Here is a 15,689-nt window from a genome sequence, read left to right as displayed (position 1 = left end):
AGGTTCAGACTTTATGATTATTAGTGAGGTCCCTGCTACCTTCTGCTGCCTGGCGCTTGCTGATTATCTGGGAGTATATAGAGAGAGGGAAATGATTTCTAAAGCTAGGATTTAAAACTAAATTTAATCAAAGCCATAAGGACCCTCAGTTTCATTAGGGCATTTTTAAGTGCAATTTCAATGGAGCAATCGTCAAAAATATAAATTATAAGTTGAGAATAAATAGGTAGGAAGAAAGAGAGAGCACAAATACAGATTATTCATATAAGAATCTTATATAGGAGAAATATAGGTGTATATCTAGAGAGGAAGTTAAGATCCATTCCAGTCTTATAATGATTTTGTCACATTTTATTTTCCACAATTCTGCTTTTTATTATTAACAATTTAGATTTGAGATAAATAACTGCCATACTGTAATATTGCAAACTTGTTTTTGTTGTTCTGTTATCGTTGTTATGCAAGTTATGGGGGTATACTCAGAAAATGAGCCCACTTCCCAAACCACTGATTGCACATATTTAAGAGAGCAGTGCCTCCGTGATGCAAATGGATGTAAACATGCATGGAGAATAATGGAAGATGCTTGCAATGTTTCAGGTAAAGCAACTTATTTAAAATACATTCAAATGATTTCCCTTTACTCAGATGAAAATAGAATTTGATATTTTCTCTTACTATTTTAGGAAATAAGTTTTGTTCTAAATACTTTACTCAAACTTAATATTCAAGTGATTCCCCTTCAATTGCTTATTAGTGAATTTAGTTATAAAAGAATATTCTTAAATAACTCAAGGGCCCTAATGCATTGACACCATGGGCAGCTTTATGCAAGATTGCAGTCTACTTTTTTTCTTTCACTTATCTCACTATGTATAATGTTACAATTATATGTGTGCTTCTTAGAAGCATGACATTTTTTCAAACAAATGTTATTTTGCTTATATATTGATATGTGAATTATAAAATAGGGGAAAATAATATTTATGATGATCGAAGACATTGCTATTTATTTGCATGTGTATAGTGCTCATTCTATATTCTTATAACATATACACTAGTTTCCATTTCAACTGTGTCAAGAACAAGCTAGCATATATTATTATTGTTACCTTGTTCTACATTTCAAACATTTGAGGGGAGGCCCAAATAGTAGATAATGTAAAGATAAGAGAGTCACTGTTTACTTTTTTAAAAAAATAAATACATCTTAAATATATTAAGTGGTTCAATGAATATTAAATGAGAATATTAGAGGAAGATTCCATTTACTAAAAGAAGATAAACTGATTATATAGTGGAAAATTACCCTAATAATATCATGATAAAACTTTTCAAAAATAGTATCTAACATAATGGTAATTTTTTTTTAATCATTTTGTATAATGACTATTAAAATTCTTTAAAAACTTGATAAACTTTCTGAAATATTCAGTAAAAGAAATCCAGAAGGGAAAATAAAAATGTATTCTTCCACAACTCTCTTTGTTTCTCCATCCATTTCATGAAGAGTTAAATCTGTACCGCTCATGACTTCTGCCTATCAGCCTGTGCTTCCTTGGACTCCAGAAAGATGTAAGGTGGCATGTGTTCGGTTAAGAGGCAGCGACTTGTAGTTCAATGCCAGTGTTCACAATCTCCACCAGCACAGCAGCTGTCCGACCCCATGACCTCAGGAATTCACAGGCTGTAGAGGGAGAGAGGTGCCCTTCTCTAGCCTGCCTTTGAAGAGAGTACATGGAATTTTTATACTCCAGGGAAAATTATAGCTCTGTAATCCAACATTCTTATTACTGTTCAGGAAAAGAATGTCAAAGGCATAATTTTCTCAAAGCAACACAGTAATTTTAAGATGAGAATAAAGGGCAATGACAAAAAACAATCTGTTATTTGTTTTGATGATGAAGCTTTTTGTTACATTTTATACAGCAATTTAAATATCACATTCAAGGTGTCATGAATTAGACCACATTTCTATATTTCAGTATACAAACAGCAAGTCATTGGCACTGAATTGCAATATTTGCATAACTATCCCATGTATGAAGCTAAAATAGAAATATTCTCAAATACACAAATGAAATGATCTCAAGTAGTTTTATTCAGGAAAAAAATGGAAAAAAAATAGAAAATTGTCAGATAGATGAATATGGCTTTATGAATTAAAGCAGAAAAATGAATTATTGATAACTATGAAAGTCGTACTATTTAATAATATTTATTGAGTGCTTTCCAAGTGTCAAGACCTTTTCATTTCCCATGACAGTTTTAGAGCCACCTGCACATCTCTTGTTATAATCTTAGAATGACGTGTAAAATAAAATAGCAGATTAAGACAGTAACTAGTAGTTACTAAAATGTAGTTACTAAAATAGCTAAATTGATAAAATATCTAAGATGGCAGAGCATTCTGTTCATCTCATATAAAGGCAGCCTCGATCATTACTGAAGAACAAAAATTGGCATTCTATATGAGGACAAAGCTATTTTAAAATTTGGAAAATTTTAATCTACTTTAGGAAGTGAATATTGGGAGGAAACGACAATAAAAATATATTTCTTTTTGCATCCTACGGCAACCCCAGAGAATCTTACCATAATAATGAATTACTCAGATCAATACGTTAAAAGCATTTTGGGTATGCTGGGGGTATATTCAAGTTAATATCTGGAGTGTTATATGTTTGACTGTGAAATCCAGGTAACTTCTGCAAGATGAAGGATTTATCAGGCTGTAACCTGAGCATCCAGTCCTTAGTGGAAAGCAATTTCCAACTGAAAGATTGTCTCTGCACTGATGACCTATATGGAACTGTTAACAAATTGCTTGGAAAACAATGCATCAATGAATCAGGTAATACATTTTTATATGGAATATTTAAAGTCATAAAAAAGAAAAGGACAATTTTAAAATGAATCACATCTATGTAATTTCATTACCATGTTTTTGTAATTTCATTAATTCTTCATTCAATTTAAGGTTCTGTGAGTTGCACATCTCAGTAAGTGCATAACATATTTCTGTAAATGTTAACTACAATTTTAAGGTTCATTCAGTTATAATTCATTAGAATTACAGATTTAGTCCATATATTTCTGGGGCTCATTTATAGCTTTGCACAGGACCTAAATGATAGAAGAAAAATAAGGTATTGTTTCTCATGTTAAAGAACTCAGGGTATCCCAAGAAAGACCAAAATATAACCATTTATTTAAAATTATACTTACCTTTGAATAGGAGCATTTAATAACTTAGTAGGCATTTATTTACTGCCTTCTCAAGGTGCCAGGCTAACACTGGAGTAGTGGTAATCAAACTGTGTCCTTGAGGATACATACAGATTTTTCCAAGGCATATGTGGTACTAATGTGATCAATTTCCAGATTCTCAACTTCCCTATGTACTCTCTCTGAAAAGTGGTAAACTTGGGAATGCACCTCATGTCATAAAGTTCTCACCTCTTCTTTTCCAATCAACCTTCTCTCATTTGGAAGAGATATGATAGGTTTTCCTCTTGTCTGTCTTGAATGGTCCGGTTGTCCAACATTAAATGTCTGTTCTATAATGTTGCCTATTTCCAGAATTTCATATACATAGAATTATAACATGTAGCCTTTTGAGCCTGATTTATTTTATTTAACACAATGCATTTGAGAATCATCATTGTTTCTTGTCTAAGTTTGCTCTCTTTTTTGAGGAGTTGTATTCCATTGTATGGTTATACCCCAGATTGGTTATTACCCATTCACAATTGAAAATCATCTGCATTGTTTCTAGGATTTTAGAGATTACACATAAAGCTGCTATAAATATTTACACACAACAATTGTACAAATATAAGTTTTTGTTTCTCTTGGGTAAGAAATTGTTGGGTCATAAGATATAGTTTATGCTTACCTAAGATATAGTGTATGTTTACCTTTATAAAAAGCTTTCATACTTTGTTTCCTTTCAGTTGCTCCACATTTTCAGCACCACTTTTTTTTTTTTTTTTTTTTGCATTCTAGTATATATTTAGTGGTATCACACTGTGGTTTTAATTTGCACTTAAATAATAATGTTGAGCCTATTTTCATGTGCTTATGTGCCATCTGCATATATTATTTGGTAAAGTGTCTCTTCAAAAGTTTGCCCATTTTTAAATTGAGTATTGGCTTTTTTATTGAGTTTTTAGAGTTGTTTCTCTATATTTACTAGAGTTTATTAGTACATGTGTTTTGTAAACAATATTTCCCAGTCTATGTGTTTTATTTCCTTAAGACTTTTTTTCAATAATGAAGGTTTTTTGTTTGTTTGTTTGTTTGTTTTTAACTTTAATGAAGTTCAGTTTATCATTTTTTTTTTCTTTTCTGGATCATACCTTTGTATAACTTGAAGTGTAGAAGTAATGGGGACTTAAAAGACTTCACAGAAGAAATGGCAGACTTGGGCTTTTTCAGGTAAATTGGGTTCATTAGGGAGACAAAATAAAATAGCTGTTCTAAACAGAGGAAATACAATGAAGCAGAACACATTTGGGGAGCAACACATTCTTTGTTAAGCTGGATTGTAGAATGAAGGAGTATTAGGAGATGGTGCTGGAAAGAAATCAGATGTTTATAAAAAGGAGGAAAGCTTAACTTGTATATCTTTCTAAAGAGATTAGACTTTAAACCTTTGTTATGAGGAACTAGTAATACATTTTAAGCAGAGAATGCAGAATCAATGTTTCAAGAGTTATCACTGGTAATAGTGTAGAAAATGGAATGGAGGGGAGGGAAAAATGAATGTTAGGAACCTCAGTTAAAACAGTTAAAAGGTCATCCAAATAATTTAGGAGAGAGGTGATACATGCCTCAACTAACACACTGGGACTGAGTACTCTAAGGAGAAGACATATTTAAGATATATTTATGAGTTATAATCAATAGAAATTGGTGACTATTGGATATGAGGTGTATGAAATGTTTATTTTTAGGGTTTCCATTTTACTGTTTTAGTTTCTATCTCTCTGCTAAGTTATTCCTAATATTCCCAAATTGTCTTTTAAATAACTTTAATAGCTGACTTAGGACAAAGATATTGCTGTACACTAAGGCAGGAATGAAAGAATAAAGTACAGGATTGGGGACAAAAATGATGAGTTATATTTTGGAGACATTGCATCTGAATCACGCTTTGGAACATTCATGTTAGGAATGTCAGCACTTTGTTTTAAGTTTCACGCAATAAAAAAATAGCTTTAAAAAAATGAAGAAATTCCTCATCTAACTGGCAATTTGAAATGTGTATCTTGTAAAGAGAGGAATAATCTAAAATAGACAGAGATTTTGGAGTCAAAGTTTCATAAGAAGTAAATAAAAACATAAAGGGAATATAGGATTGGCCAGGAAAGGATATAAAGTGAGAATACAAGGATTTTGAGAACAACATTTGAGATCTAGTTGAAAAGAAAAAAAAAAGTATTAATGACAGATAAAGAAACTATAGGAAGCAGAATTTTTGAAGCTAATGAAAGAGAGGACAGAGAAAATAATCAACAATTACAAATGTGGAGTAGAAATCCAGTAAGATAGAGTCAGAAATTACATTAATTTTCTAATTAATAGGTCTTTACTAGTTTTAGAGTTAAGTAGGCTGAAATGGAAGTATGTTGAAATGCTAAAAATATTTTTGAATTTTGTTTTAAAGGTAAAACAACTTAATTTATAAATCAATAGCAATTTTTATCATACCAAGTTTTGATGAAATGTAGTTATCAGTCAACAGTTACACATAAATTTAAAGCAGTCAAATTAAAATCAGTTCACATATTTAAATCATTTTTTCCATAATAGATATTTATTAAGTGCTACTATGTGGTGATACTGGTAAGCCAGGAATATTGAAAACCTTATAGTAAGGAAGAGTTTCATATGGGCAAGACCTAGAGGAGAAGACCTAAGCCATCTCACAAATGCAGTTGATGGTGAGCCTGATCTATTGATATGTTTACAAAGAACATTCAGCTGATTGCTTAAAATTCATCATAGAGTAAACACAGAAATCAGAATTGAAATCTTAGCATTCATCCCATGTCAACTGCAGTATTCTCCACAGACCTTTAAGTAGCACTCCAACAAGACATGATCTGTCTCCTTTACATTTCCAAAACATTCCCCAACATATATAGGCATACACTATTCTATTCTCCATTGATATATTGTAAACTTCCTGAGCAAATCAGCTTTGGAATCTCTCTCTCTCTCTCTCTCTCTCTCTCTCTCTCTCTCTCTCTCTCTCGCTCTCTCTCTCGCTCTCTTTCTCTCTCTCTCTCTCTCTAATTTGCTAAAACACCTAGGGCCTGACACTTAGTACATGGTCAATAAATAGATAATGTGTTTTTAATTCATTAAATATATATTTGAGCATCTAAATCATGTAAAGATGGATGAGAGAGTCCCTGCTCTTGATGAACTAACATACAGTAATGTAAAATTGACATTAAGCCAAATTGTTTCATTTAGTCTAGCTTATTTTATTTATTTATATGAATAATGAAATAGATCAATTTTTGGAGGGGTTTAAAGATTATTTTAAAGCACATAATTACCAATATAAGAGAACTAATTATATGAGGACAACATTCATTCACATACATCTTATGCATGCCTGGATATGCTCATTATAAGGGATAGAAGGGAGGGTCTTTGTTCTAGTAGGGGAGCCTGGTTTATATAATAATAACAATCCATTGTGAGCTGTTATTTGAGAAACGTGCAAAATGCTGTAGTAGTATATGCTTCAAAACACCTGACGACAGAGGTTGTACTCTGAAGAGTGCTATAAGGATGCTCTGGCCATTTTTAAGGAAACATTTTCATATCACACATTTGATGATAATGTCTTTATCTTTCATGAATATGAGGCATTTGTAAAATGAAAAATCATTTAATAAAACAACTATTTTTTTAACAGCAGGATATCCCAAGGGTGTTGGGGATACATATATATCAACGCTCATGTATATGTGTGTATATATATATATATATATATGTGTGTGTGTGTGTGTGTGTGTGTGTGTGTGTGTGTGTATATATATATGGAGATCTGCTTGAAGTGCCTCAGGAAGATAAAATTTTAGAAGTAGATGTTATACGAGTACTTCTGAAAGGCTATGTGAAACTTATTTGCAGTCTCACATTGAAGTAGTTTTTCTTATGTTCTTTCTATAAAGTTTATACAATTATGGGCTTATTCAAAAGATCTAGTAAAACAAACATTTTCAGTAAGGGCAATATAACCACCAAGGGATGAAAACTGGTGCTTGGGGTGAGGAAAACAATGTGTTTACTCTTTCTTATGGATAAATCACAAATATACAGGTAGTTTCTAAACAAATAGTATGTCTGTGATATTAAAATTTCATGAGGGAGTAGTGAAATTAGGAAAAAACTGTCTAAAAAAGCTTGGTAAAGGGGGAAATAATGAAAAAAAATTGAGAAACATTTTAGCATAGGTACATTTCTAGTAGACAATGGAAATTAATAAAACTTATGTCAGAGAAATAAAGGATCATGTTATAAGTACTTTAAGTTGCACATGATTTCTATCAGTCTTTGGTAAAATGTAATGAAAAGGTCATCAAAATGGTGGCATGAGGTGAGCCTCTGTAAAGCTCGCCTGGAATTTACAACTAATCACAGACAGGCAAGCACAGCAGACAGGCAAGCACAGCAGACAGGCAAGACGAAGAGGCCCACTACTGAATTCACCTAAAGGTAGGCGAATAGCATGAGCTGAGGAGGGAAGGGAGAAGTGCGGAGATGGAGCCACGCAGGCACAGGAAGCAGACCTAGCTCAGTGCTCCAAGCTCACTGCATCCCAGAACTACCGCAGCTGAGGGAGAGGGGAGAACTCAGACTGCTAGGCCTGCCCTTATGGCCCACAGGGCTGAGGGGGCAGCATATAACACGGCTGAACCCAACACTCATGGCAGAGACCTCGGAGAAAAGACTGAGGGAAGAAGGCTGAAAACGGTGGTTTAAGCCCTCACTGCCAAGCAGAGAATGGAAGCTTTAGGCACGGAGACTAGCCACCCCATCACTACCCTCGCATAGCTTGCCCCACCCCCACCTGCTCAGTGCTAGAAGTGGAACACAAGCAATGTCAGATCAAAAGAAAATAATATTTGCTGTTCTGAGAACTGTGGACTGCAGACACAGATTCGCAGCCCAACTAGTTCCAGCAAAGGAGAGGGAGCTGTGGAAGCAGGACTGGCTGTGGTGGTGGTCCCGGACACTGCTCTGGGCCACCTCTCACAGCTCACCCCGCCCCTGGCCCCACCTATCTGGGCGGATCTCTGCAAGAGTAAACAGAACTGCTGAAACATACAGGCTCTGAATTTGGGGCAGGAAGAGCTTTGGAACTTGAAAATCTCTCTGCGTACCCACACGGACACTGCACCCTGTGACCCAGGCAAACTATTAACAGAGGAGAAGCCAATTTTCCAGGGAATCCCCCCATTGTGTGAGAAGCTGCAATAGTGCAAAGAAAACATAGCACTACTGTATGAGAGAGAAAAAAAAGGCTGCAGTGGGAGAGAAAATAAAACATTCTACCAACAAGTACTGGAAGACAAAGGAAACACCTCTTCCTCTCAAGCTGTTGCAGAAGCCACTCCTGTAGATGTCTAGGAAGAGAAATAATAAATCAATAATTGCCATGAATAACCAAGGCAACAAGACAGTTCAGAAAGAAATTGAAAAGTCTCCAGAAAAGGAACTTAAAGATATGTAAATTTGTGACTTAAATTACAGAGAATTCAAGATTGCAGTTCTGAAAAAACTCAAGGAGATGCAGGAAAACACAGAAAGGCAGTTTAATGAACTCAGAAACACAATCAAAGAACAACATGAGCATTTTATGAAAGAGATTGAAATTTTAAAAAAAGAACCAAATAGAATTTCTGGAGATTAAGACTCAATAGAAAAAATTAAGAATGAAATAACCAGCTTAGGTAGTAGAGTTGACCAGATGGAGGAAAGAATCAGTGACATCGAAGATAGAAACCTGGAAATTCCACAGATGAAAGAGGAAAGAGACTTGAGACTTAAAAGAAATGAAAGAACTCTACAAGAACTTTAGGACTCCATCAGAAAGAGCAATATAAGAATAATGGACATATCAGAAAGAGAAGAAAGAGAGAAGGGAACAGAGAATATATTCAAACAAATCGTCGATGAGAACTTCCCAAACTTGTGGAAAGAACTGGATCCTCGAATCCAAGAAGCAAATAGAACACCTAATTACCTCAATCCCAACAGGCCTTCACCAAGGCACATTGTATTGAAGCTGTCTAAAATCAACGACAAAGAAAGAATCTTCAAGGCAGCCAAGGAAAAGAAGACAGTAACCTACAAAGGAAAGCCCATTAGCTTATCATCAGATTTTTCAGCAGAAACTCTAAAAGCCAGGAGGGAGTGGAACCAAATATTCAAACTATTGAAAGAGAGAAATTATGAGCCAAGAATAAAATATCCAGCAAAGATATCCTTTAAATATGCAGGAGGAATAAAGACCTTCCAGACAGACAAAAGCTGAGGGAATTTTCTAATTCACAACCTGCACTACAAGAAATACTAAAGGAGGCTATTAGACCACCATCAAAAGGGACAATTTGTGGCAACCAAAACCTAAAAAGGGGGAGAGTAAATATCTGAATCGGAATATGGGAATGGAGAAAGTAAGTGTGCTGAAGAAAATGGAATAATCTAAATATCAAACTTTCTTTTACATAAACTTAAGGGTAACCACTCAAGAAAAATCCAGAACTGGAATATGTACTGTAATAAAAGCAGAAACAAAGGGAAACATCATAGAATACCACCACAGAGAAATAATAGACAACAACAAAAAGGCAAAGAAACAATGGAGACACAGCCTTCCCAGAAAACTAAAGATAGAATGACAGGAAATCCTCACATATCAATAATCACCCTAAATGTAAATGGACTGAACTCACCAATCAAAAGGCACAGAGTGGCAGATTGGATCAAACAACTAAATCCAACCATATGCTTTCTCCAAGAAACACATCTCAGCTACAAGGACAAGCATAGACTCAAATTAAAACGGTGGAAATAGACACTCCAAGCAAATGGTACCCAGAGAAAATCGGGTGTAGCTGTAATGATATCAGATGAAACAGACTTCAGGGTGAAAAAGATAACTAGAGACAATGATGGACATTTCATAATGGTAAAGGGGACTATACAACAAGAAGACATAACAGTCATCAATATTTATGCCCCCAATCAGGGAGCACCGAAATATACCAAGCAACTTCTAACAGAACTAAAAGCAGAAATTGACCAAAACACAACTATACTAGGGGACTTAAATACATCATTGACAGCTATGGATAGATCATCCAAACAGAAAATAAATAATGAAATAGCAGCCCTAAATGACACATTACATGAAATGGACATAATTGACATATATAGAGCACTTCATTCTAAAACATCACACTATACATTCTTTTCGAGTGTACATGGAACATTCTCAATGATGGACCATATATTGGACATAAAATCAGCCTCAGAGAATTGAAGAAGATTGAAATCATACCTAGCACATTCTCTGATCACAAGGCTTTGAAATTGGATATCAACTGCAAAAAGAAAGCAGGAAAAAACACAAATACATGGAGATTAAACAACATAATTTAAAGAAAGACTGGGTCAAAGAAGAAATTAGAAGAGAAATCAAAAGATACATAGAAACAAATGATAATGAAAATACATCCTACCAAAATTTTGGGGGTGCAGCGAAAGCAGTTTTAAGAGGGAAATTTATATCATTACAGGCCTATCTCAAGAAACAAGAAAACTCCCAAATAAATAACCTCATGTTACACCTTAAAGAACTAGAAAAAGAAGAACAAATGAAACCCAAGGTCAGCAGAAGAAAGGAAATCAGAGCAGAACTACATGAAATAGAGAACAAAAGACAATAGAAAATATTAATGTCACAAAGAGCTGGTTCTTTGAAAAGATTAACAAAATTGACAAACCCTTGGCTAGACTCACTAAGATAAAAAAAGAGAAGACACTAATTAACAGAATCAGAAATGAAAAAGGGGAATTTATCATGGACACCACAGAAATACAAAGGATCATCCAAGAATACTATGAAGGACTATATGCCACCAAATTCAATAACCTAGAAGAAATGGACATATTCTTAGAAACATATAGCCTTCCAAGGCTGAACCATGAAGAACTGGAAACAGACCGATCACCAGTAACGAAATTAAATCAGTCATCCAAAACCTTCCCAAAAGAGAAAGTCCTGGACCAGATGGCTTCACCAGTGAATTCTACCAAACCTTCAAAAAGGATCTAATATCAATCCTGGTCAAACTCTTCCAAAAAATTGAGGAAGAGACAGTATTCTCTAACTCATTTTATGAGGCCAACATAACCCTGATACCAAGCCTGGTAAGGACAACACAAAAAAAGAAAACTACAGACCAATATCTCTGATGAATACAGATGCAAAAATCATAAACAAAATTCTAGCAAATCGAATACAACACTGCATTAAAAAAGATTATTTATCACGACCAAGTGGGGTTCATCCCTGGGGCACAAGGATGGTTCAACATCCGCAAATCCAACAATGTGATACATCACATAAAGAAATTAAAGGACAGAAATAATATGATTATATCAATTGATGCAGAAAAAGCATATGACAAGATACAACATCCCTTTATGATTAAAACATTTAATAGAAGGAAAATACTTTAACATAATACCTGCCATAGATGACAAGCTCCTTCTTTGCTCTACGCTCAAGAACACGACAGGGCTGTCCCCTATCACCTCTGCTTTTCAGCATAGTGTTGGAAGTCCTTGCCAGAGCAATCATGCATGGGAAAGAAATAAAAGGCATCCAAATTAGGAATGAAAAAGTTAAATTATCACTCTTTGCCGATGACTTGATGCTATATATAGAAAACCCTAAAGACTCCACCAAAAAGCTATTAGAAACAATCAAAGAATACAGTAAATTTGCTGGCTACAAAATCAATGTACAAAAGTCCATTGCATTCCTATATATTAACAATGAAATCTCAGAAAAAGAAATACAAAAAAACAATTCCTTTTGCAATTGCAGCAAAAAGAATAAAATACCTAGGAATAAACTTAACCAAGGATGTTAAGGATTTATATGCTGAAAACTATAAGACATTTTTGAAAAAAATTGAAGAACACACAAAGAAATGGAAGGACATTCCGTGCTCATTGATTGGAGGAATCAACATAGTTAAAATGGTCATATTACCCAAAGTAATATACAGATTTAATTCAATCCCCATCAAAATCCCAATGGCATTTTTTAAAGAAATAGAACAAAAAATCATCATATTTGTTTGGAAGCACAAAAGACCCCGAATAGCCAAAGCAATTTTAACAAAAAAAAGAATATTACTGGAGGTATCACACTCGCTGACTTTAGCTTGTACTACAGGGCTACAATAATCAAAACAGCATAGTATTGGCAGAAAAACAGACACATAGACCAATGGAATAGAATTGAGAAACCAGAAGTAAAATCACATAAATATGGACAGATATTTTTTGACAAAGAAGCTAAAAACATACAATGGAGGAAAGACAGCCTCTTCAATAAATGGTGCTGGCAGAATTGGATAGCCACGTGCAAAAGAATGAAACTGGACTGCTATCTGTCACCATATACCAAAATTAATCCAAAATGGATCAAAGACTTAAGCATAAGACCTGACACAATAAACTGCATAGAAGAAAACATAGGTACTAAACTTATGGACCTTGGGTTCAAAGAGCATTTTATGAATTTGACTCCAAAGGCAATGGAAGTAAAAGCTGAAATAAACAAATGGGACTATATGAAACTTAAAAGCTTCTGCACAGCAAAAGAAACCATCGACAAAATAAAGAGGCAACCAACTGAATGGGAGAAGATTTTTGCAAACAGTGCCTCCAATAAGGGGCTAATATCCTGAATATACAAGGAACTCATGAAACTGAACAACAAAAAAACAAACAACCCAATTGAAAAATGGGCAGAGGACCTGAAGAGACATTTCTCCAAAGAGGACATACAAATGGCAAATAGACATATGAAAAAATGCTCAACATCACTAATCATCAGAGAAATGCAAATAAAAACCACAATGAGATATCACCTCCCCCCAGTCAGAATGACTATCATAAACAAGTCAAATAGTAACAAGTGTTGGAGAGGCTGTGGAGAAAAAGGAACCCTCATACACTGTTGGTGGGAATGCAGACTGGTGCAGCCGCTATGGAAGGCAGTGTGAAGGTTCCTCAAAAAATTATGAATAGAATTACCATATGACCCAGCAATCCTTCTCCTGGGTATCTACCCAAAAAATCTAAAAACATTTATCCATAAAGACACGTGTGCTCCAATGTTCATTACAGTTTGTTTACGGTGGCCCACACATGGAAACAACCAAAACGTCCTTCGATAGATGAATGGATAAAGAAGTTGTGGTGTATATACACAATGGAATAGTATTCAGCAGCAAGAAAAGATGATATAGGACCATTTTTGACAACATGGATATATCTTGAGAGTACAATGTTAAGCGAAATAAGCAGACAGAAAAAGCAGAGAACCATATGATTTCACTGATATGTGATATATAAAACAAAAACAGCAAAACAACAATATAAACAAATGAGAAACAAAAACTCATAGACACAGACAATAATTTAGTGGTTACCAGAGCGTAAGGGAGTAGGGGTGGGAAATGCAGGTAAGGGGGATCAAATATATGGTTATGGAAGGAGAACTGCCTCTGGGTGGTGAACACACAATGGGATTTATAGATGATGTAATACAGAATTTTATACCTGAAATCTAATTTTACTAACAATTGTCACCCCAATAATTTTTTTTTAAAAGAAATGTCAGACAGAGAAAGAAAAAAAATGTAATGAAAAGACAAAGTAAATGATGAAGAAAAATGTCATTTAAAAAATTGAGTATTACCGTTATGTGGTTACACAAACTATAAATAATCAATGTTTTGTATGTCAGTTTTTAATATTTCAAGATTATTTGTCATAGCACTCTGGAAATAATTGTTAATTGTTTTTGAAAGGCGATGTTTATTGTAATATCTATAAAATTTATGTCTATATCCTTTTTAGAATACATTTTTAAAGGTCACAAGTAAATGAATTGAATTAATTTTTATTCACCTCTTTTACTGTATTCATAGAGAAATCAGCACTATCCTCATATTCGGCTTCACAATCAAATATCACACAATGGCTCCATCAGAAAGATGTGTCACTAATGGCTGAAGAAAAGAGTGACTGTGTCATAGCAGCACGTATCTGCCAGGAGTCTGAACATTGCACTCTGTTGTATAAGAATTTTAAGAAAACCTGTGGGAGGGAATCAGAACCATGCAAGACTCTCGATGGAGGCCACCTGTGTGTAGCATTAAGACAAAGTCTGAAAGAAATGACCTTGTGGAATTGTCAGTGCAATGACCCTTCAAAGGTAGAGTGCATTGAAATTAAAAGTTTGTTTGAAGACAATTGTACACAGGATGCTGAAATGAATGAAGTTCCAGCCTTCAGTGAAGAGTACGAAGATGGATTCAACCAGGACATTGTTTCTGGTTGGTATTCAAAAGAATTTAGAAACATTAAGTATAATCACAAATATGAGTTATAAAGAATGTTCAATTTCTAATTCCAGCTCTGTCATTTCTGCCTGTGTTTCTCCTAGGAAATGAAAAATTTTAAAAATTAATACTATGATTATGTCCCAAAGGGACTATGAAGAAAGAAGTAGATGCTAAAAAGTTTTATCATAATGTTAATTTTATTCATTCATTCATTCATTGTACAAATACTTATGAGATATTTACAATGTACTAGGTTCTGTGCAGCAGAATTAAAAATAAAGTAATAAAAAAATCCCTGTCCTTCATTAAAGGAGTTTATTATTTTCTTCGGGGATTTAAAAAATTAAAGAAATAGATAAAAGTGGTAAGCGATGATTGTTTATGTATTTAATAGAGATTTTTTTTGAGTGCCTACCATGGCCTAGGCCATGTTCTAAGACGTGGTGTTAAAGCAGTAAACAAAACAAACAAAAGGTGAAGCTCTCTAGGAGCTTCCATTCTAAATTGAGTAGTGTCTTGAGTTGATTTCCCTAGAAACAGACTCTCAGACAGAGGTTGACACACAGAAAATGTATTGAGCTGAGGTCTCAGGAACAACAGCTAGAATAAAGTGAGGAAAACAGGATGCGGTGTAGTGAGAAGTTGGAGTGCAATATAATTGCCAAAGCAAAGTTAGTTGATTCCACCTGGAATGGCTTTTCAGAGATATCACACCCATTGTAGCAAGGAGCTGATCCTTGAAATCCTTAAATGGACTAGTCCTTTGATATGAGCTATCCTCTGGAGAAATCTGTAATCTTTAGTGTTGGTGACTTTCTTTGGATGAGGTCAATGCCAGGGAAAGAAACAACATGATCCAACACCCAAAACAAGCCCAGCAGCTGGGGAAATTATTGCCAGGATCACCAAAGAGGGGATCTCAGTAGTGAGACATAGAATCCAGTATGGCAACAAACAGATAATTAATAGGATAAATGATTTTGAGATATATTTTTAAAACAGTATAAA

At 34.4% G+C, this 15,689-nt stretch overlaps 1 protein-coding gene across 1 annotated transcript in view; it reads left to right on the top strand.

The window, feature by feature from the left end:
• Positions 1-458: 458 nt before the first annotated feature.
• Positions 459-15,689, top strand: part of GFRAL (GDNF family receptor alpha like) — a gene marked incomplete at both ends in the record, with an annotated part of 64,341 nt that continues 49,110 nt past the window's right edge. The window contains 2 exons of the mRNA XM_081042238.1: positions 459-600; positions 2,702-2,854. Of these exons, the coding sequence (XP_080898364.1) occupies positions 459-600; positions 2,702-2,854 (295 nt within the window). The remainder of the gene's footprint in view (positions 601-2,701; positions 2,855-15,689) is intronic.

The sequence above is a fragment of the Rhinolophus hipposideros genome, assembly GCF_964194185.1.
Source record: "Rhinolophus hipposideros genome assembly, chromosome: 3".
In the NCBI taxonomy this organism is placed as follows: Eukaryota; Metazoa; Chordata; class Mammalia; order Chiroptera; family Rhinolophidae; genus Rhinolophus; species Rhinolophus hipposideros.
The sequence above is the reverse complement of the archived record's forward strand: the minus strand, read 5'-3'. Positions and strand labels throughout refer to the sequence as shown.